Source organism: Boleophthalmus pectinirostris, unplaced genomic scaffold (assembly GCF_026225935.1).
Source record: "Boleophthalmus pectinirostris isolate CB_2022bp ecotype Guang Dong unplaced genomic scaffold, ASM2622593v1 HiC_scaffold_3, whole genome shotgun sequence".
Lineage (NCBI taxonomy): Eukaryota > Metazoa > Chordata > Actinopteri > Gobiiformes > Gobiidae > Boleophthalmus > Boleophthalmus pectinirostris.
In genome coordinates this window covers 30,862,958-30,885,265 of record NW_026571299.1, presented here as the reverse complement: position 1 = coordinate 30,885,265, position 22,308 = coordinate 30,862,958, and the positions used below count along the sequence as shown (strand labels likewise).

The window sequence follows — 22,308 nt, the reverse complement described above, 5'->3', positions numbered from 1 at the left end:
TTCTACCAAAAGTATTGGCAGAATACTTTTGGAACGATAGTTTTGAATTTAGCGTCTTAAAATCTCCATCAGTTTACTCTTAGGCTAAATGAAAATTCTGTATGTGACAACACAATCCTAATCTCTACATTCTGGAATGCTGAAATACCATATTTCAACTGTCATGAATTTCACAACTTTTACTGGCCTTCGTACCTTTGCAGTATAAAAAACTGCACTAAAAAAAGTGCACATTTTTTCCTCAGAATCAAACTAATGTGATGTAGGCACTATAGCGCTCCACTCCAGTCACTGTAGACATTTATTAAGAGGTCTCTCACTGAGCTGTCAAAGATGGTGACGTACTTTTTAATATGGTCAGCTTTTTCTTACTTTAGTATTTTCAACTACAACTTTATTTTCAATCAGGAGAATGAGTACTTCTGGAAGTACTTTTGTCTGTAGTCAATATATTTTGGCTTCTAGTGCACACATTGAAGATATTTACACAGATACAAAGGCAAAAAAAATAATGCGCCAATTGTGATTAAGCAATATATACAGTAGTTGCCGACATTGTATCAAAACTAGATCGAACTGCAATATCAAATAATTAAATAATAAATTATATCATAAATAATATATAAATAAAACAAAAAATGAGCAAGAATGACTATAATGGTATTACTAAATTAAAGGGGACAGCTCCTTAGCTATTGAATGCACTGCTCCTGAACCTTAGATAAGTTGAGTCACTTTCTTTTAAAAAAACACATCTTTTTTTCTTGGCTTTAACTGAGAAGCTCCATTTTGCTACTGCAGTCTTTCATTTCATTTCAGTTTTATTGGCAGGCACTTAGTTGAGAAATATTTTATAGCATCTTCCGATCTATTGATCTGTCTTACTAATTTATTATCTATCCCGGTAATTTATGTCCTGTCAGAAACCACTGTGCCTTTTTAAATTTTATTGTGCAGCTTGAGCAATGACAATAAAGGTATTCTGATCCTGATTGGTGTTGTTGTAATCACTGATGTCACTGATGTTGTTATTTTGATCACGATTTTGAGTGTGTTGTTTTAAAGTGCATTAGAAATTACCTTCTTAGTATCAGAGAAGAAAGAGTCCCAGTCTTTGAGATCGGCCATCTGCACCGAGTCTCCACTGTACTTCAACAGAAAATAAGGGACGGCTGTAGTGCCCTTTTTAACGCACAGGTCGTCATAGGCCTCCTGCAGGGCTACAATCTGTGAAACAAACAAGCAAAAGGCAAACACTATGAGACAATACAGTTACAAAAAATAATGGACGTCTTCAATAAACCATTTTGGCATTATGGATCAATTTTTATTATGTCCAGAAAGGCCTTTAAAAAACTTGTCACCCTTTGACTTAGCTCAGAGAGAAACTTTGATTACACTTTTTATTACCTATGAAATAAACATAAACTTGTTTGCCGAAAATGTTGCATAAGGAACAAAAATAGATCAAATGGACTAGAACTGTACATTACAAGAAAAGAACAGTATGGCATTAAACTTATCTAACCCTACCAAGCCAGATCTGTGGAGACGTGAAGCTGAAGATTCATGTATTGTAAATTTAAAGTCATACAGTGAATCATTAGGCAAAGCAAGTTCCATAGTGCGTCTTTGATTACATTGTTCAACATAAGTGAACAGCTGACCCTTAATGACGTCAAATACACGCTTGTTTAGTGAGTTTAGTCTTCCACTGATTGGATTGTTGCTTGTTTATTCATTTCCCCTCGACTGATTGATGATTTAGACTAGCGAGCACTTCAGCCCAGTCACCCAAATTGTGTTCTCAAACTTCTCTCTCAAAGTCACAACAACTCCAATTGAATGACTATTTAGGCAGAAGTAAACATGATTAGTTTTGGTAAATGGAGAAAATGTTCTGTAAATTTGTCTTTTGGTACTTTTCGAAAGACATTTAATTACAGTTCATGGCATTAAAATATATTCAGTGCACAGTATTAACATTTTAACAACTAAACCACACCATATATTTGAAATTAGTAATGAATTATCTTGATTAAAAACCCGAATTATGAAAAACGACAAATAATATGGATAACACTAAAACTAAACACTTTACAGTCTTAATAAAGTATGAACAAAGACTTACCATATTTTCTGCACTATAGGGCGCACTTAAAAACCTATCATCAAAAAACGACTGTTTGCCTTATAATCCAGAGCGCCTTATATATGACTTTATTGGGGTGTTTTAGTACGACTTTAGTAAACTACAAAGATGCACCACTTGCAGCATTACAGCTACTGTAGTCAGGAGCATCACGGAGTAATACATAATGTGATTCCTTTTCATATAAATGCACCTGTCAAGAGACACGCTTACAACGCCTACTTTAAACTCAAGGCTGTTATAAAGTTAAACTGCAAGCTGCGTGGGAACAGTGGATGAGAGAAGGCGAACACACATTCACCAAGACAGGGAGACAGCGCCGAGCGACTTGCACCACGATCTGCCAATGGATCGTGGACACCTGGGCTATGGATCAGTATCAACTGTGGTCCGAGCTTTCACTAAGACCGGAATCATTACTGAACTACCAGGGAACAGTAACGACACTGACTCGAATAATGACGAGAGGGATGCGGGCGTGCTGAACGCTGTAATCGCCCAGCTATTTGAACAATTATGAGTTATTGTGAATACGCTAACAATTAAGCGGTCTCAGACAGTTTTTTTATGCGTTACAATTGAACAAAGTTGAGAGTTTTTGTGAACGCCTTAAATAAAGTTTGACTGATTAACTGTTGTGTTTCGTTTAATGCGCCTTATAGTCTGGTGTGGTTTATATGTGAAAAAAGTTCGAAAATAGACCATTCAGTGACAGTGCGCCTTATAATCCAGAGTGCCCTATAGTGCGGAAAATACGGTAATTCATAATGAACACATAGTTTATTAAAAAAAAGTCTTAGTAACTACTTGGAGTTAGGGTTAAAATAGTTACTAAGCCTGAATCATTAAACTTGTATAATAATTAATAAACAATAAATAATAATTTGTGGTTTCACACTTTTATAATGACTGGAAGGCATAACGGTAGGCCTAAATCTAAGCACAGGTGACACCAGCCGCAGAGCATTTGAGTTTGACGCACTTCAGGGTCATCAGCCGGAAGCCACCCTTCACAGACGTTTCCCTACCGCCCCCTGCAGCTGCCCTAGGATCCATCGCTCCCCACGCCTCGTCTTTCCTGCATAACCAGAGCCAAAAACTCTCCTACTCTGCTTCTTCCACCGTGCCCTCCAGGCCCTTCCTCTGATTCCAGTGGTCTTAAGGAATCAGTGGGTGGAGTTTCCTGCGTGGCCTCTGAAGCCAGTCTCCACTGGAAAGCTTACACCTTTCCAGTGGTGGTTGGCCAGTTGGCATATGGATACAAGCTCCACATACTTCTCCTTTTTCCTCTCAAACGCTGCTTCTATCCTGTCTTCCCAGGACACCGTTACCTCTTCCATGATCTCTGACTTTGTGATGTTGGACCAGATAACAATGCCTTGAGAAATGTGGTTGTGATCTGCTCTGGGAACTTAAGTTGGCGAGCAGAGATCATCTCCCACTCTTCTCCTGGTGACAGCAGAGATTTGTCAGGGATGGTGCTGCCAGGTGCCTCTCCTCCTTGCCAAACAAACAGGATGGGCTGATGTAAAGATGCTGAGTTGGTCTTGTTTGCTTATAACCCTCACCTCAATGACCTCAGCTAGCTTCCGCAGGACTCATTTAATGGCGCCATCCATAGTGTCCCTGAATGAGGGCAGTTTTGCAGCCAGAGAGCACATGTTGGAGGCTTGGACTTTGCTGAACACAGAGCTGACAGTTGTTCGTGCGGTATCATGGGTGCTGGTTTTGTGGGCTTGGGACAGTATCATAGGTGGCCCTGATTAGGAAGTTTATTCTTGCACAGATCAGCCCATGTGATGTTCTCACCCTCACATTTATCGTCTATCTCTGTTGCTTACATTGGCTCACTGATTTGATTCTGTGGCCTTCCTCTTCCTCCTTCACGACCTCAAGGACTATCAGCCTCTTCCTCTCTGCTTCTGTATCCGTAGACCACTTTTTAGCACTTAACATTAGCTATACCTGCCATTGAAATAAACTTAAAAAAATAAAATAAAATAATAATAATAATAATAATTTGTTCATTATAAATTAAGTCTTTCTTTGTGTTATTAAGGCTAATTAAGGTGTAGTTATTATTAAGTGGTACCAAAAATTAAACAGAAAACAATGACTTATATTAAATTAAAACTCACTTGTTTGGATGAAAATACTTTCTCAATGATTGCAGGCTCTTTGATAATCTTAATTCCTTCTTGAAAACAAAGCGCTGGGAAGCAAAACCAATAATAAAAATGGTACTTCTTCAAATCCTGAAACATACATCAATGCATAAATCATGTTACTCAACAATTTGATTAGACTGAATTAGAATACAGTCATTTGCGTGCTTACTGCAAAGGTGAGGAGAATGAATCTACACAAAATGGAGGGGTCGATTACTGCAGCTCCTGATTTAATGGCATCCCATATCTACAAAACATGATATTTCATTAATTGTAAAACTGTAATTAAAGGTAGCATTGGTAGTATTACTACTGCTAATACTACTACAATAGCTACTACTACCTCACTGGCTTCTTTTTCCAACATTGCTTTTTTATCAGTGGCTTTAAAGGCATCTAGTGTGTTCATATTATACAGGGTTCCTAAGGCTGGACAGCAGCGGGCTGGAGTTGGTCCATCACTACAGATAAAATCAAACAAGAGTTAGCTCATTCTTCTTTTTACCTCAGTCTGGTATCTTCATATTTGGTATTAGTCATATGATTTAATGAAATACTTACACTTCAAAAGCACTAAACTCCAGAGTTAGTCGAGTAGGTAAACCGACTGCATCGCCTAAAGAAAAAAACAGATGTGTATGAATAGTTACACACATTTGTACAAGCTATGAGGCTAAATAAACTGATGCAATGTAAATGTAAATGTCATTGTTAGACATTGTAAATAAGATTTGTTTTATGAATAGACTGGGTAAAATTAGGATTATTTTAAGTAAGTAAATACATTCAGGTCATAATTTGAGAAAAAAAAAATCATGATGATCATGATGACTTAATTCACGAATTATATCCATACTGTTAAAATTAAAGTATCACTTTAAAATTTAAATTAAATAAACACTTTTAAACACATCAGGCAGGCTAATCCATTTTGACATAACTGTATTTTTGCAACTAACAGTATCCTTCTGGAGGTCATTTTGGAGGACACGGGCAGCGCTGAATATGCACCTCCTTGCACAAAGGAGCGGATATATGTCCTTCTGATGAGTAGAGGAACTTCCTGTCCAGCTCCCCTACAGTAACTGCATGTTACCTGAAATCTCCTTCATGTTCTGGAGACTGTGCTAGGAGACACATTAAATCACATTAAATCTCCTTGCAACAGCGAGTGCGCATGTGCCATCCTGGAGAAGCTGTCCTCACACTCCCAGTACAGTAGTGAAGCCAGCACTAGTGGAAAACCAGCCAAAAAAGATCAAGAGAGAGAAACTTGAACCATGCGCTGTTTTAGGGGTTATATCTCACTGATGCCACTCTAGTGTGCCTGTTGTTCATTTCCATTTCCATTAAAAGAGGTGCCATCCCTTTGTTCCTAAGACATTGCCGTGTCCTGATTTGTATAGATTTCCAACATTTATTTTTTTCACACTGAGATCTGATGTGTTTTCAAAGTGTTCCCTTTTTGAGCAATGTAGATATAACACTTAAGTTTATAACTAATCAATTTTTGCCAAGTATAACTCAGATAATTTGTTGCAATACACTTGATTAATTGCATTACATTGCAATAGTGCTAACTATAACCTTTACATTGTTTCGCTCTATACAGCAGTGTTTATATTTAATACATGAAACTACGGTGGCTCTGCATAGTCTAGTCTTCACTCCCTTAGTCTAAAAACAAGCTGGACAATAAACATAAAATAAATAGTAGTTTTCGCTTGTAGTAGTATCATAAACTTTTTGAAATAACTATATAACTTTCAGTCAGTTCTTGATTAGTAGGGACAATAAAAGACATTTATAATGATTGTATAATATAATGAAAATTGTATTGCATAAAATGATTCAAATGTGAACCCTGGACCCACCGTTGTAATAGAAGCCCTTGATGCTCTTGGGGCTCTCATCCAGCCTGTATTCGTTGAGTTTCTTCTGAGTGAGTTGATGCCAGAAGCCGGCCTCCAGAGCACTACTGAAAGGAGCAAACTGCAGCTTCAGATCAGACTTAGCTCCTGCTACCTCTCCAGCTGCAGACGCCATTGTGCTACTATCAAAAAGGACCTCAGAAAGTTATGAAACCTGGAAAATAAAGAACATTGATAATAAGGTTTAGGTTACAGATTAAGGATACAACTGGGGCTGTACAATTAATCCATCTGTATTCAAAACAACATCCAGTCATACCTTATAAAATATATTGGATGGATAGAAATTCATGTGCGTCCACTGTTTGACTCAATAAAGCTACTTTATCATAAAATATCACCAAGAAAATGTACCTGACCATATGGAAAAAATGTATATATATTATGATTGTAATGCTTAGAAAGTTTTGCATGCAGCTCATTCACAGCTAAATTGTGAAGATTACATATAATATATTGGGAATAAAATGTTTTAATTTACAGAGCTATAGTATATAGTATTGATGACAATAAACAATAGTAGAATACACAATACAGATCAACGTTTCTCAAATTGTACTGTACTTGGACAGCTCTTCAGTTTGTGGGCTACCCTAATTTAGAGTTTGGATAATTTTAGGGTGACCAGATGTCCCTATTTGCCCAGGACAGTCCCAGTTTTGAGACCCCTGTCCCTGCAGATTTATCCAAAACCACTGATTTGTCTCAGTTTTATACAAGAAATGTCCCAGGTATCCCTATTTTTGATAAATTCCATACCTGTTAACAGTAAAGACAGACATAAATTGTTATCTGTTTAGGTAAAATACAGAAAAGCTGCAAGAAAATGTGACTATATTGACTCACATGTTGGAATGGTTGATCTTTGCATAACAAATATCCTTAATTATGCACTCGGTTCACAATTTTATTATTACCAACCACCAAAAAAACGGGGATGTCCTAGTTTTTTATTTTGAAATTCTGGTCACCCTGGATCACTTAGAACTACAGTGGAAATGATGCAGCCCATTTTTAGACCTGGTTTAGCCCTAGATTAAACTTGGAATGGTCCTGTTATACACTTGACTAGGTTTGACAAGGATTAGGTGGTAGGCCTATACGGGAAGTCAGTTCTTTTCTTTGGTGGTATTTGGTGTGAAAACTTTGAGAGACACAGAGCACTACAATGGTGTGCAGAAGACAGTTCATTCCACACACCAGCTTTGACAGTTCAACCCTCGTCACATTTCGTTTTTGATAACAGCACAACTACACGCATTGCATTCGCCAAAACAGCAGCAACTCGAGAGAAAACTGTCAAGCAAACTACACGAAAATTATCTATAAAATACGCATTTCTTGTCGCTTTTTCACTTACCCAATTCGTTACTTCCTGGTCACGGTGGTCATGTGATCACGAGACTTGTCAATAAAGCAATGCACTGTGGGTATGTAGTAACAGCAGAAGCTTGGAATAAAACAGTAAAAATGGGAACTATGGTGCATGAACCATGGAGTAAAAAATAAAGAACCAAAAGATGAAAAGAAACGCACACACGATAAAGCAAGAAAAAACGGATAGAAATCTATACGTGCCGTTTCTTTTCATTTCGCTGCTGCTCCGATCATTTCAAAGTATTTAGGGACTATCTATGCACAAATTATGATGTGTTATAGCTCTCTCGGATCTCAATTTACAGCACAATTATAGTTTTGGTTAATATTTAAGTCGCTGTTCATCTATTTTATTACAAAAGAAAGGGAAAAGTGCCCTGGTTCCGGGTTTCCTCCTGAGCGCTGGAGAGCAGGCTGAGGATTGGCTGCTCCACGTGGAACAGTTAGGGACCGTGTCAAAACCCAATCTGACAGAAAACGAACATAATGCAAATGAGATGAAGGAAAGTTCTTGATTCCTGGCTGCTTAACGAATTACTAATTATATTTCACCCATTATAATCCAAAGGTATGGTAGTGAATAGTAGGTCTAATATTTAGATTTAGCCAGTGTGTGTATTCCTGAGGGTGCACATCAGTGAGGACCTCTCCTGGACCACCAACACTGCATCACTGGTGAAGAAAGCCCAGCAGAGCCTCTACTTCCTGCAGAAACTCACGCGGGCAAGTGCTTGTGACCACCTCTTACAGAGGAACCATTGAGAGCATCCTTTCCAGCTGCATCACTGTGTGGGGCGGAAGCTGCACTGACCACTACAGAAGAACCCCGCAGCGCATAGTGAACACAGCCAGGAAGATCACTTGTGCACCACTCCCCTCCCTGCAACACATTTACACCCGCCTCACCCCTCACCCGCATATACACCACCCACCTCACCCCTCACCTGCAAATACAATTCATATAATATGAACTGAATTGAATGTGTGGAGATACATATAAGCTACAGACTACATTAAAGCCCCACTGACTATTTAGCCAAAAGTTAACTAAAATAAAAAGCTTTTTACAATGTTTTGATTACACAACACATGTTTTTCACATCGAAAACATGTGTCCTCTTCCTGCTTGTCTCCATGGAATTGTTGTTCCTTTGGCTAGAATAGTCTACACAGCTTTACATTAGGTTATAAAACACATCCTTCTCCATGGAGAATGTTCCTGAATTTAACTTTTTATTCCAATGGAATCACTCAGGTGACGTGCCAACTCCAGGAAGCTATACACTGTTGCTTTAAAGACATAGGCTTATTTTAGTTTAGCCTCTAATGTCATCGTAACCTTTTATTGATAGAATTGTGGTGTCTCACATCAATCCAAGTATCTCACTCAATCCCCCTTTGGAATGTTAATCTCTTCAGTTAACTTTCCTGCAATGTCCTGAGAAAATTATAAATAACCAATAGGGTAAAAGCACGAAAGACCAATTTATAATCTGATGCGTCTTTTCAAGGTCAAATTCCTAATTCATTTCAGATTTCTGTCTCCAGATTTAGAAGCCAGTGAAACATATTAAGCCTACGATCAACTGTAATGACAGTGTAATCAATATTTCTTTCCACAGTGCTCTGAGCTCAGCCACTGTGAAGGATTTGACAGGGCAAAACAGTGACTCACCCCCCATTCACTCTCTGAGCCCACTTGAAAAAAAAAAAAAAAATCTGATACCAAGTAATATACGGCAAGTATCAGAATGAGATTTGCATTAAAATGCACTGAAACTCCTCCACTATAAAGATTTTTTTTTTCTTTTACTATACAACCCAGTCTGAACTGACCACTGACCTAACAATTCAATTTATGTGCAGAAAAAGAAAGAGAAAAGAAAGACAGTTTTTGATAAATTCTAAGTACTGATATTTTGTATGATACCTGAGTAACAACATAACATGTTTTTAGGGCATTTTTTTCCTCATCACTATAATTATTGTTCATTTTCATCATCAATTCCTGAAGCTTTCATGTAATAATATCTCTTCTTTTAGAGTAAACAGTGTGGGAGTTAATATATTCAGTACAGTCCCAAAAGACACTGTGAAAATTGTGACACTTTTAAATATAGGCCCATTTCTCTGTGATGAGAAAAATTCTGCATGGCTGATAGTGGCACCAACAAAAAGGCAGATGTGGAGGTCTGTTTTTTTGATGTCATGATGGATATGAGTCAGATCAGTTGGAGAGCTTGTATGGAGGTGATATGATAATAAAAATCTAATCCTGAGCTCATCCTTTTGATGATATGCAGTTTTGGTGATATTGTGTTTTAGTAATTCTCTATTTAATGCAGCTCTAGGCTAAAAAAATTGTGACATGCAGAATTAGCCTGGGGAAGAGTGAACTTTCCAGAGCAGGAGATGACTTTAGCTCCTACTGTCTGTATAAACATGTCTACATGAATTGTGATAAAATCTAACCTGTCATCTGGCTTTAAAAAAAAAAAAAAAAAAAAAGGTCATATCGCCCACCTCTATTAAGACCTTTCAGCAAATTTTGATGTCTTCTTGTTCCAGAGTAAACACTTCGAAATACAGTGTGCATTTATAAAAAAAAAAAAAAAACTGTCTGACATTTTCCAAGTGTCATGCCTCATTTTGTCTGTTTCCACAATGTCATAATGTCAATGTCAAAGCAACTGCCTGATATGATCACACCATGATGCAATATAATGGCTGCAATTTCATGCGCACACAGAATCTGATTTTTAAAATGTACGATTTTGCAGAGTGCGTGCCATGTAAATGACTTTAGTCTAGAAATTCTAAGATTTCTAAGATTAAAAGATAATCACAGTTTTGGTGTGCATGTAAACAAAGCAAATGATGCATGTAGGCAGATATGCATGTTCCTCACTCATGTTTCTAACTTGGGTTCAGGGCCTTTAAGGTCAGTGTGAGAATAAGGTGCAGAGTATTATTAAGTAGAGGCGACTTGCTGCAGTGAAATCTGAAACTGGAACAAGTAGTAGAGGACTAAAGAAGCAGTAGTAGTAGTAATAGTAGTAGTATTTTAATTGTAAAGCAACAGGATCTACTGCAATTCAACAAGCAATACAATAAACGGTGTTGACTGAATGTGCAAATATCATAAGTATAATTGTAAACAACTTTCTGCAGCTGTACACATTCCAAACAATTCTTTCTTTAAGTCCTACAAACAGTTTAACCAAAAGCATTTAATAAAATAAAAGCCTATGACAATTTTTGACACTTTTATTGCACTGAAAATCTTGTCATTGTGAGTGGGCTTGCATCTCCACAATCCAGACTCTTATTTGGCCTTGTCTCCATGGAAATGCAACACACACAATATGCAAGGCACAAAAAGTAAGTAAAAGTAATATTATGGTCAACAGTGGTCAAATTGATAGACTATTTTGGATCCATGTGTGATTCTATTTTGCCAGCTTTGTAACTAAGACAGTGTTGATAATGTTTTGATTACATTTGATAAGTTGTGTCCACTGTCTACAGCATGTCCCTCCTAAACCCATAAGTGAACAAGAACACATGAAGTGAATCACATGCATTTAATAACATTTTAGCGCAGTATATGACAGTACAGCTCTCATAGCATCATTCAGTGCCATGTGTCATTATTATTATCACTTTTTGCATCTTTATAATTTTCAGTCACGTAGAAAAACAATAAATATCACTTCCATTTTAAACAAGCAAAGTGCAATAGATTATAAAAAATAAATACTGTATCTTACATTTGAACACATGTACATATTTTCTTTGAGAGAGACTTGTTTGTTTGGTGTGGAGAGAGTGTGTGGGTTCATTGTCCAAACACGTACAAGTGACGAATGGAAGATGTCCAAGCAACTTTACTCAGACTGGTGACAATCAGCATGACATTCAATTCTGCACAAAGCTTTTCACTTAGCACTTCAGAGCGGTGCCTACTACTGATTTGTGTAAACAAAATGAATTGTGCAACTTGTTTCTATTAGGGGTGTAAGAAAAAAACAATTCAGTGATATATCTATGGCAGATAATTTATTTAATCAAATTTTGAATTTTAAATGCTGTTGAATTTCTCACTTTGAAATTTTTTACTCTGAAAAAACATCTTTGAATTATTTTTATTATGAGTTTTTGTTTGCTGAAATTTTAAGTGTATATTTTCCATGAATAAAATTCAATATTAAAAAAATCACATTTTAAATATTCAGCACAAATATTTTCAAGCCTTCAAATTCAACAGTCAAAATTCAGAGTGTAAAATTCAGTGAAGAAAATTCACTGTAAAGATCTGAGATGCCAAGGCAGAAGCAATCGATCCAAAGTCATCCGATCTAACTTAGTAAGAAACAGGAAATGTTGCAGTGATGCGATCTGATTGGTCAGAATTAGCCTCATCGAAACCTCATCTCTTTGATTTCTTAAGTGTAAACCCCGCCCACAGATGAGAACAGCCAATAGGAAACAGCCTCTGTCCTCCTCGCTCACATGATCGATTGCTTCTGCCTTGGCATCTTGGATCTTTACTGTGAAATTTTTCACTGCGAATTTTACATTCTGAATTTCAACTGGTGAATTTGAGGGCTTGAAAATATCTGTGGTGATTTTTTTTTTTATTTTGAATTGACAGTAAACTTCAAATTTCAGCCACTAAAATTCAAAATAAAAATAATTCAAACATCTTTTTTCAGACTTAAAATATTCAAAGTGAGAAATTCAGTGGTATTTAAAATTCAAAATCTGATGGAACAAATTATTTGCCATATATATCGTGATACGTAATTGCACAAACCTCGAATTGATACAAAATGGATCTGAATTGATTTTTTTTTTCTCAAAAATTCATTAGTTACATTCATTGTTCTCATGATTAAAAAAAAAATCATACAGTTGTGTTCTCTTGAAGGTGCAGTTGACTGTATTATTTGAAGTAATTATTGATAAATCACAATGTATCATCCATTGTATTAGTATCGGGATATATCGTGATATACTGAATTGTGACATGTGAATCATGATATTTATCGTATCATCAAACTCAAGGCAAAGCGCACCCCTAGTTTCTATGGAGATGTCATTTCTATGCCTGGAATGTGCCACAGTATGACATTAAACAGCTCTGTCTTACTTTTATTCAATTACAGGAGGTTTTATAGCTCAAAAATACCTCGAAAAACAGACATACGAACATTCCAGACAAAGCAATAACTCTACGCAGAAAGGCATTTAACCTTCCAGAAAAGATACACAATATACCTTTAAGAATAAATGTTATGTATTTGTACTTTACTTAAAGGTGCACTCTGTAACTTGTCCAGTGGAGGGTCCGTCACCTGCTAGTCTTTGTGGACATGTGTCAAGAATGTTTCACAGTAGAGCCATAAACTTAACAATCTCCATGGAGACTTGCAAGCCAAATTAGAGGTTAGGTTTGTGGAGAGGCGACCCCACTCACAGTAAGAATTCATGTATTTTAAGCTGCGGGTGTTATTTAATGCTCAAAACTAGCATTAAATAACACCCGCAGCTGAATAAATCCAAGATTGAGTAGTTTAATATGACTGTGGATAACTGAAACCAAAACATTAACATGTCCATGGAGACAAACAGGTTGCGGACCCTCTCCAGAAAAGTTACACAGTGCACCTTTAAGTATATTTTAAAGTGGATGTGTTTTACTTTTACTTTACTACAGTTGAGAGCAGATATCTGTACTTTTTATTCCTTTATATTTTTGAACAGGACTGAAAAGTGAAAGTATTTATTATTATTGTGTGAGACCTGCTGAAAAGACTGGGGGTTTATTTTTAAGAGATTCGGAGTCTGAGCAAACAAAATATACAAAGAAAAACAAGCAAGGAAAAAAATATCGATTTAATTATTTTTGCTGAACAAATTTCAGCACAAATCTTTATCAAAATCACTCCATTTCAAGCATTATTAGACCTCAATGTCTGTCCAAAATACTTTTACTTTTTACTCTTATATAAATTTTTAAAGAGATACTTTAAGACTTTAACTTTTTTTTTTGCATATGATACTTTTCTTGAATATTCCTTGCTCTGGTATACTTCTTCCGCCATTGTAAACAAGACAACGTGATCATTCATTCGTCTAGGAGTGTTCCAAAGTAGAGAAGGTTTCAGCAGTACTCATCGGGACACTGTTTTTACAATCAATACATTTCAGCTCCCATCTAGAAGCCATTTTAGATTGATGGTAGTGGCTTGAGACAGGATTTATAGGCTCACTATACTGAGTTGGATCTGAAGTCTTGCCCCCTAAGGTAGCGAGGCAAGCTTAGAAATGAGAATTGTTTATTAATGACTACACAACAAGCTGCTAGAGTTTCTGGTACAACAAGAAATGCTCACATCTTCTGTGTCACCTTCTCTACATTGAAATAAATGATACAACTTTTTTCATAAAGCTGCATAAGTACATTTAGATGTGCTATATTTAAGCCATGCTATAATGCTGTTACCTCCTCAAAAGCATACCCGAAGTTGTGTTTTGCTTCATTCACACATTATTTATTTATTTATTATTTATTATTAGTCTGTCTGCATCCCTAAAGCCCAAAATGCTCTGTTCCACCTTATGATGTCATGTAGCAGTACTCTTCAAGTTAACAGCTACCCTTTATTTTTTGTTTAGTAGAGATGAAACTGTCCATTCTACTGAAAGTGTATGGAGTTTAAAAACACTGTGGAGCACTTCCTGTACTACCACACGACATCACAAGAGTGTTTAATGTTTAAGAGAAGAACCTAAAAACCTAAATGTGCAAGGTTTGTCTGTTAAATAAGTGTGAATGAAATAAAACACAACTCCAGGTGATGAGGAAACAACATTATAACAGAATCTTTTTAAGGAACAGTCTGGAATTTTGGACATAGGACCTCATTAGCCAGAGTGTTGGAGACGTGTGGAGACACTTTTAAAAAAATATTCCATCCAGTCCTTGTATTTCCAGAGGTCGCTGGTGCTAGGCTAGTGCATGTTAATGGCCACTGTTAGCCTGCCACTAAAAACAGTCTTACCCACTCAACAAAGCACCCGAAGCAAAACAATTATTACTCCAGACTGTCGATATAAATGTCTGTGTCAATAGAATAATTTTAGAAGTAAAACCAGCCGAGCATTTGAAAGATTTATGTCTGAGCAGCAGCGGCGAGTTGTACTTTCTGATAGAAAGCTTGGCAGCGGTGAACTGATATATGAGAAAATAGTCCCTCAACATGTGACGATTCATGCCATACAAAGTTAGTTTTATTTCAAACATTATTCTATCAACACAGACATTTACAGCGATAGTCTGGAGTAACTACAGTATATAACTGGAGTAAACTGTTTTGCTTTGTGTGTTTGTGGAGTGTGTAAGACTGTTTTTAGTGGCAGGCTAACTATGGCCATTGACATGCACTAGCCTAGCACCAGCGACCTCTGCAAATACAAGGACTGGATGGAAAATTTTAAAAAGTGTCTCCACACGTCTCCAACACTCACTGGGAAATGAGGCCCTATGTACAAAATTCTGGACTGTCCCTTTAAGGCTCTTTAACACTAGCTTGACCCTTATCACACATTTCATAACATTGTCAAACTGTTCTTGTTACGTTCAAACACTTAACTTTACCCAAATAAAGACTATCCATTGGTTTTGGAGTGATGAGAAGTTACCACTGTTGCCATAGCAATTACCAATACATTCAAAATATTCTATCTTTTGAGTGATGGAAAGTCCTTCCAATGGTGCTTATAAACAGGAAACAAGATTCATGATTATCCAAATGTACACTTAAACGGTGGCGCCATTAAATTTAGATTTAACAAGAGCCGTGTGAATTTTTTTTTTGAATGTGTTATATTGTTTTGATTTATTTATACTGAAACATTATACTCTTATTTGATTTTAATAGTTCTTGCTTAAATGGGAGGCTATGGCGGTAAGTTATGCGTGCTTAGTTTTTGTGCAGGACTTTGAAAAATGTTTATAATGCGTTATGTAAAATGAAGTGAACAAAAGATAAAAAAAAAAAAAGCAACAAATCCATAAACAGTCCCTTTTACTCCGTGTCCCTGTTGCATGTGAGTAGAATTATCTTTAGCTCTATCAACAAACAAACCACTCAGAAGAACGCTTAGAGGAAACTTAGCAGATATGTAATGCTTTTGGGTGGACTCCTTTGATAGAAATGAACCAGACCTGCTACTACTCCAGTGTAAATGGCCCATGTATTCGACCGTATGCTTAGGGAAACATCAGCACAAATCATGATATACTATGTTTATATGTTTTATGTCGTTTTCATACTCCTTTTTTGTTTTGTTCCCATTTCATTTATTTATATTAGTCAGTACTTCGGTTCGGTGCGAGACAAGAATTCTTAGGGCGGCCACCTCAAATTGTCCAAAAGAAGTGAAAATATATGTTGAATAGGGGTTTCAGAGTGATTACGTTGTCGTAGCGATAACAATTTTATAGATGCATAACTGGAATAACTTAATGTTATTGCGTCGCTTAAAATGTCCCACAGTATAGTATTATTACACCAATAATATCTCCATGGAGACAAGCAAGTGACGACATCAGGCCAAGTTACAGGTCAAATCAGTGCAATGGCAATCCAGCTTACAGTAAGAATACATGTTTTGATTGAATTTTTTGAAATAAATGTTAGAAATAAATGTTTAATGCATGACATCTCCATGGAGACAAGTTGGTAGTATCCAGTAAAGTTACACAGTGCATCTTTAAACAAAATTCTGAATGGGAAACCTATGCATAATGTGGTGAGACAAGAAAAAGCGGACTCAGGAAAATGAAGCTTATAGATAATAACTGTAGTAACCCTATATGATTTTTAGTTTTTATCACAGAGACTGGAATAGCAGTAGGTGTCGGTGTATTACGAGCCACTATAACAATTCATGTGGCATCAATGGAAAAGTGGGACATTCTCTAAATAAGTGGGACAAAGGACACGGGCCAAAATGCAATTCAGGACAACCAAAAGAAGGACAGGTGGTCACTCTAAGTACTACCTGTGACCCATGTGAAACTGGTTCAGACCTCTTTGCTCTCATTTCATAGTTCAAAAAGCATTTTAAAGGTCCTATATTACACAAAATTGACTCTTGTGAGCTTTAAGCCATGTCAGAATGTTGTTACGGCATCAAAAACATACCTGGAGTTGTGTTTTGTTTCATTTACACATGTTTGAGAAACCTTTTTATTTTAGTCTGTCTTCATTTTCAAATCTCAAAATGCTCTGTTCCACCTTGTGATGTAATGAACCTTTTACCTTAGTAGAGACGGGCAATTCCAGGGCTGAAATTATCCAAATTCCTGTAATTCCACATGTTTTCATTTTGAGAGAAATACACAGTCTAAATATGCAGGATTTGTGTGTTAAACATGTGTGAATGAAACAAAACACAACTTCAGGTATGTTTATGATGAGGAACATTACAACATGGATCAGAAAAAAGCATAATATTGGGCCTTTTCCCCACTAGTGAATGTTCAAAATATTTTTAAAAACCCTCTTAAAATTCCCATTACACAGTGGATATATGAACGGATTCAGTGTTGAATTCATGTAACCTAACCATATAGTGAACATGTGCAAATCATGATGCACACACACTTTGCAAAACGCCATGACCATGAACGCAATAAAATACGGTATCCAACACAAGAGGAAAGTCGCTATGATAAACCCTAACTGTTTCGCTGCTTTGTGCTCCTTATGAATCCTCAAACTTTGAATCCTCTGTCGAGAACTGTCAATAAACTTTTGCCAAGTCTGTTTTAACGTCACCTCATTTTCTGGGTCCAATTTTTCCCGTTCAATGCCTTCATCCGTCCAAGGGGTACTAGAATGATTGACTTCACAGTTGTTGCAAATTGCAGGCTTGTACCCTTGCATGTCCGATATCCTATTTCCACTTACAGACTTAGGTACAGAGACTTGACATTGATTCACAGTTGCTTGCACTTTATTTTCGTTGGTTTCAACAGAACAGATTATGTCTTTTGCCACTGTGGGCTTACTATATGCAGGCTCTGAATCTTTTTGCTGTTCCTTGCAAGTAGCTAGAGGGCCTTTATTGACTTTTTGAGGCAGTCTTTGCTTTGTCATTGCAAGTAAACATTTATGTTGGCCTCTCGCTAAGCTTTTCCTGGATGGTGCCACTTTAGCCCGATCCATCTCCTCCAGGGAATAGGTCTGGTCTATGGTGTTTTGGTCGAGCAAGCGTTGAGTTTTTGAGCATTTTTTGAAGACTTCTTTCTCCTTTTTTGGTGATTTCGGAGGTTCTGGCGTCGGGTCATTGGGTTCGTTCTCGCCAAAAGAATCTGTAGGATGGATGATCCTCTCTCTGTCTCTTAAATGTTGCCTCACCGCTCGGTAAATATGTGTGTAAAACCACAACATCAATATCGAAGGAACGTAGAAGTTAAAAATGGCGGTGATGACTTTGAACCACGTCACGAATCGGAAATCGGTATCACATTTGTTCTCTTCTTCTGGTTTCAAATCGACGTGAGTGAAACTTCGCCAACCTAAAATGGGAACTATCCACATCATTGACAGCAACCACGCTCCGGATATCATCAAACTAGCTTTTCCTCTTGTTCGATACTTTAAATACTTCAGCGGTTGTCTCACGGAGCGGTACCGATCCAAACACAAAATAAACAAGCTGAAGATCGACGCAGTGCTGGCGACGTAGTCCATGATTAACCAAAACTGGCAGACCGCGCGACCCAGTTTCCACTCATCTTCCAGCAAGTACACAAGGTTTAGTGGCATGACAGTGGTGCCAACTATCAAATCTGCCACCGAAAGACTCACGATGTAAAGGTTTCCAACTGTGTGTAAGCTTTTCTCTCTCTTCACAGCATATAAAACCAGAAGATTCATTATAATGGTGAGGAGAGATAGGAGTCCCAGAATGACCCCGAGCAGCGCGTTGTGGAAATGGTTGTGAGCATTCAGAGTGGTGCTATTTGTATTGTGTGAAAAGTCTAGCAAAGAAGCGTTGATCTTGACATGGCTGAAGTTAAGATGGCTCCTCTCGTGTAAAGGGTCTACGGACAAGCCAGCTTCCATCATCTCCAATGGGAAGTGGTGCTGATTACATTATGAACTCAGTGGCGTCGGCTAAGTAGGAGGTATGTCCGAGGATGTCCAGGGAGTTTTATCAAGCAGGAAAGCCATGGTTTGCTTTGGTCTGAAAAACATAGAAAAAGAAATGTGAGTTACTGCGAGCAAATTGCAGTCATTTTAGTTATTTTTCCACATTAGCACTTCCCTTTTGTTTGGGAACAGAAGTCGGCTACACTGGTTCAAGGCCACTTACTAACATCATGATAAATATGTATATATGGTATACTTCTTTGTATTTTTGCACTGTGTTTGAGCATTTATATCATGTCACTGATTCAATTGTTTTAAAATTGTGCTAATTATTTCTCCTAACGTGCAGACATTTTATGATCTGCTCTTTGTTATTGTGTATTTACTGGAAAAGGTATCCACTGAGAGATTGATAAAAGTTCTATCTTATCATTGTAATAATATTTGCTCTTTCATTCTCTCATTACATCATACTGATAATACAATATAATGTATCTGTTGTAGGGTTGTAACTAGATACTAAACCCAAATACTAACCAATACAAAAACTTATCAAAACTATATTCTCATTTGAAAAGGTCTTAATTACTGTAGATAATATTTTTCAGAAGTAAAATTCAAGTAGCAAACAACTTTTTCCCCTATAATCAAGATAAAAATGTATGGGGTTACATTTGTCTCATTAATATTCACAAATACACAGATGGTGATCTACAAATAGTCAACGGTTTGTACATGTGTTTTGATATCCACAAATATAAATTTAATATTTTTATAACTTGTATTTTGGTATTTACAAATAGTATTTGTATTTGTAAATATGGATTTGTATTTGTAAATATGGATTTGTATTTGTAAATATATGTTTTTTCATTTGCAAAAAATAATTTCATTTGTAAAACTAAAAATTCAGTTTGTAAAATGTGATTCACATTTGTGGCTCACCAGTTACACGAATCCACTGATTTCTGGTATGATGTAATTTTGAGACACAAACTCAGACAGACCCACAAATACAGACACGTACTTGACCAGCAGGGGGCAGCAGCTGGCACACGAAACTGGTTTAGACCTAAAACAGGTCTAAACCAGGACTAATCTTTGACTTGAGAGAGAGGGAGGCGGGGCTCGGAGCTCTTTCACCCGCGGTCACCCGATGGTCTGCGCACAACTCTCAGTCTTTTAGACACTCGGTTCTGGTTTAGTCCTGTTTTAGTCCAAGTTCAGTCCTGGTTCAGTTCTGGTTTAGTCCTTCGCTGTTGTGGCATTTGATAAAGGTAAACATTAGCCTAAGTGACGTTAAGTTAGCGAGAGACGCTTCCATTTCAGCAGTGTCAAATGTTTCGTTTGCCAGCTGCTGCCCCCTGCTGGTCAAGTACGTGTCTGTATTTGTGGGTCTGTCTGAGTTTGTGGATGTCTCAAAATTATGTTGGTGGATTCGTGTAACTGGTGAGCCACAAATGCAAATCATATTTTACAAACAGAATTTTTAGTTTTACAAATGAAAAAAAATGTTTGCAAATGAAAAAAGATATATTTACAAATACACATCTATTTGTAAATACCAAAATAGAAGTTACAAATATTAAATTTGCATTTGTGGATATCAAAACACATGTACAAATCAATGACTATTTGTAGATCACCATCTGTGTATTTGTGAATATTAATGACACAAAAGTAACCCCATAAAAAATGTGTGTATTTTAACCCTCTCCAGGCAGGCGTTGCAGATTTGCAACAGCTAAATTCCAAGTACCTACTTACTCCACATCCATATTTTATGAGCTTTTTTTACTCAGGAGCCTTTTCTCCCATCCATGCTGATAAACGTGGACGATGCAGACTGTGCAGGAATGACTACACGCAAACGGCCTGCCAGAAGTGCAAAATACTTTTTTTGTTTACAAAGGATAAAAAAGTCAGAATTGTATATTACTACCCCATATTATAATTTTCCCCAAATATCAGATTTTTCCTGATACTAAAAATTAATTTGAGCCTGAGAGGGTTAAATATTTAGTATTGATCTGTGCTATAGATCCTCAGGTTCATGGACAAGCAGGGTAAAGTGTTTTGCTCAAAGACACAACAGCATTGCAGGTAGCAGCAATCATGCACCATCCTTTAGATTTGCTTACTTTTCCATTATTTCCATTTGTTTTATTTTGTTTTGTTTTATTGTGTCTCTATGGTAACACTCCATCCATATTTGCTGGATTTCTTCTTTACAAAGATGAAAGCGATTCCGTTTTTCGGAAAGCATGAGAAAGTTATTCTTGTCAAGTGGAATGATCTGCATATAGGAGATATGAACTGACACTGTTTTATGCTCTAAAGTACACGCCGCTTCAAGTTTGCAAGTTGTATGAGGAAAGAAATGAAATACTAAACATCAACAACTGTAAATACGTCATTATTCTATCATTTTAGGTTGGGTACATGTATTTCTTTGATTGGTTCATCTGCCTGACAGTTGTGCCCATTGGAAATCGTGAAGACAGGATACAGTTTCCAGAGCAAGATCTCTGTAAAGCATTTTTTAAAGTCCGTGGGTTTGGCTGTCCAGGCAAGTAATTGAATTTTAGCATTGTGACACACTACCATCTGCAGACGCCTGGGTGAATAGAAAAGGCTGTGTGTGTCCAGACTAAAATATAAGTAGCAAGTAAGCGTGTATGTAACTGAGAAAGAGAAGTACTTTATGTTATAATGTGAAACAAATTACACTGATAAAGGAGGGAGAGCTTCAATGACATTTGTATTTGAAGCTGAAAGGTGAAGCTTTTCTATAGAGGAGGGTACATCACCTGCTTCACTCAAAAATAGTCCTCCATAATCTAAAATAAACCAGACTATATTCTGGAATAACAAAATTAAACTGTAATTTTCAACACTAAATAAAAGTACTTCATGAGGTTGTATATCTCTGACAAAAGCTCAAAATCAAGTAAAACTTGTTCAGGAAAGCTCAAATATAATCCTGTGAATGTGACCTTTTTAGTATTGATACCTGCTCAGATTAGTATCTAGTTTCCATATTACTTGACTTGAACTTGAGGCCTGTGACTTGAGAAGATTTGAGAAGCACTTTTAAATCTGAATTCTTTCTATTCTGTTTTCTGTAATGATTCACTCTAAGTTCTTGTCAAGACATTTAAAAAGGAAAAAAATTACATTTCTACAACTCTTACATACTCTATAAGTACACATATATAAAAGTACTTAGATTTTTTTTAAGTACAATTTATCTTAAAAGTTGTATAAATTGCAAAAATCTTAGGTATATTTGGTACTCTGTTTTATAGACTTGAAATGACTTGAGGCTCAAAGGAGACAACTTGGACTTGACTTGGACGCATGTGACTTGAGACTCAACCTGGACTTGCCTTTATTTGACTTGGGACTTGACTCAGACTTGACGTCAAAGAGTTGTGACTTAATTGAGACTTGCAAAAAGACTTGGTCCCACCTCTGACAGTTTAGTATCAGATTTTTCATAACTGTAA

General features: G+C 36.8%; 2 protein-coding genes across 2 annotated transcripts in view; both read right to left on the bottom strand.

Moving 5' to 3' along the window:
• atg7 (ATG7 autophagy related 7 homolog (S. cerevisiae)) overlaps positions 1 to 8,033 on the bottom strand; it is a 108,550-nt gene extending 100,517 nt beyond the window's left edge. The window contains exons 1-7 of the mRNA XM_020933909.2: positions 7,612 to 8,033; positions 6,195 to 6,405; positions 4,882 to 4,936; positions 4,664 to 4,781; positions 4,490 to 4,567; positions 4,291 to 4,407; positions 1,081 to 1,227 (exon numbers count right to left, since the gene is read on the bottom strand). Of these exons, the coding sequence (XP_020789568.2) occupies positions 1,081 to 1,227; positions 4,291 to 4,407; positions 4,490 to 4,567; positions 4,664 to 4,781; positions 4,882 to 4,936; positions 6,195 to 6,366 (687 nt within the window). The 5' untranslated portion in view covers positions 6,367 to 6,405; positions 7,612 to 8,033. The remainder of the gene's footprint in view (positions 1 to 1,080; positions 1,228 to 4,290; positions 4,408 to 4,489; positions 4,568 to 4,663; positions 4,782 to 4,881; positions 4,937 to 6,194; positions 6,406 to 7,611) is intronic.
• A 9,137-nt stretch (positions 8,034 to 17,170) lies between these two features.
• Positions 17,171 to 18,775, bottom strand: hrh1 (histamine receptor H1). Its single transcript, XM_020933864.2, has one exon. The coding sequence runs from the start codon at positions 18,773 to 18,775 to the stop codon at positions 17,171 to 17,173; it is 1,605 nt and encodes a 534-aa protein (XP_020789523.1).
• Between the last annotated feature and the right edge of the window lie 3,533 nt (positions 18,776 to 22,308).

What these genes read in the sequence shown, in the direction of transcription:
- hrh1 (XM_020933864.2), bottom strand. Translation starts at nt 18,775, where the DNA reads ATGATGGAAGCTGGCTTGTCCGTAGACCCTTTACACGAGAGGAGCCAT.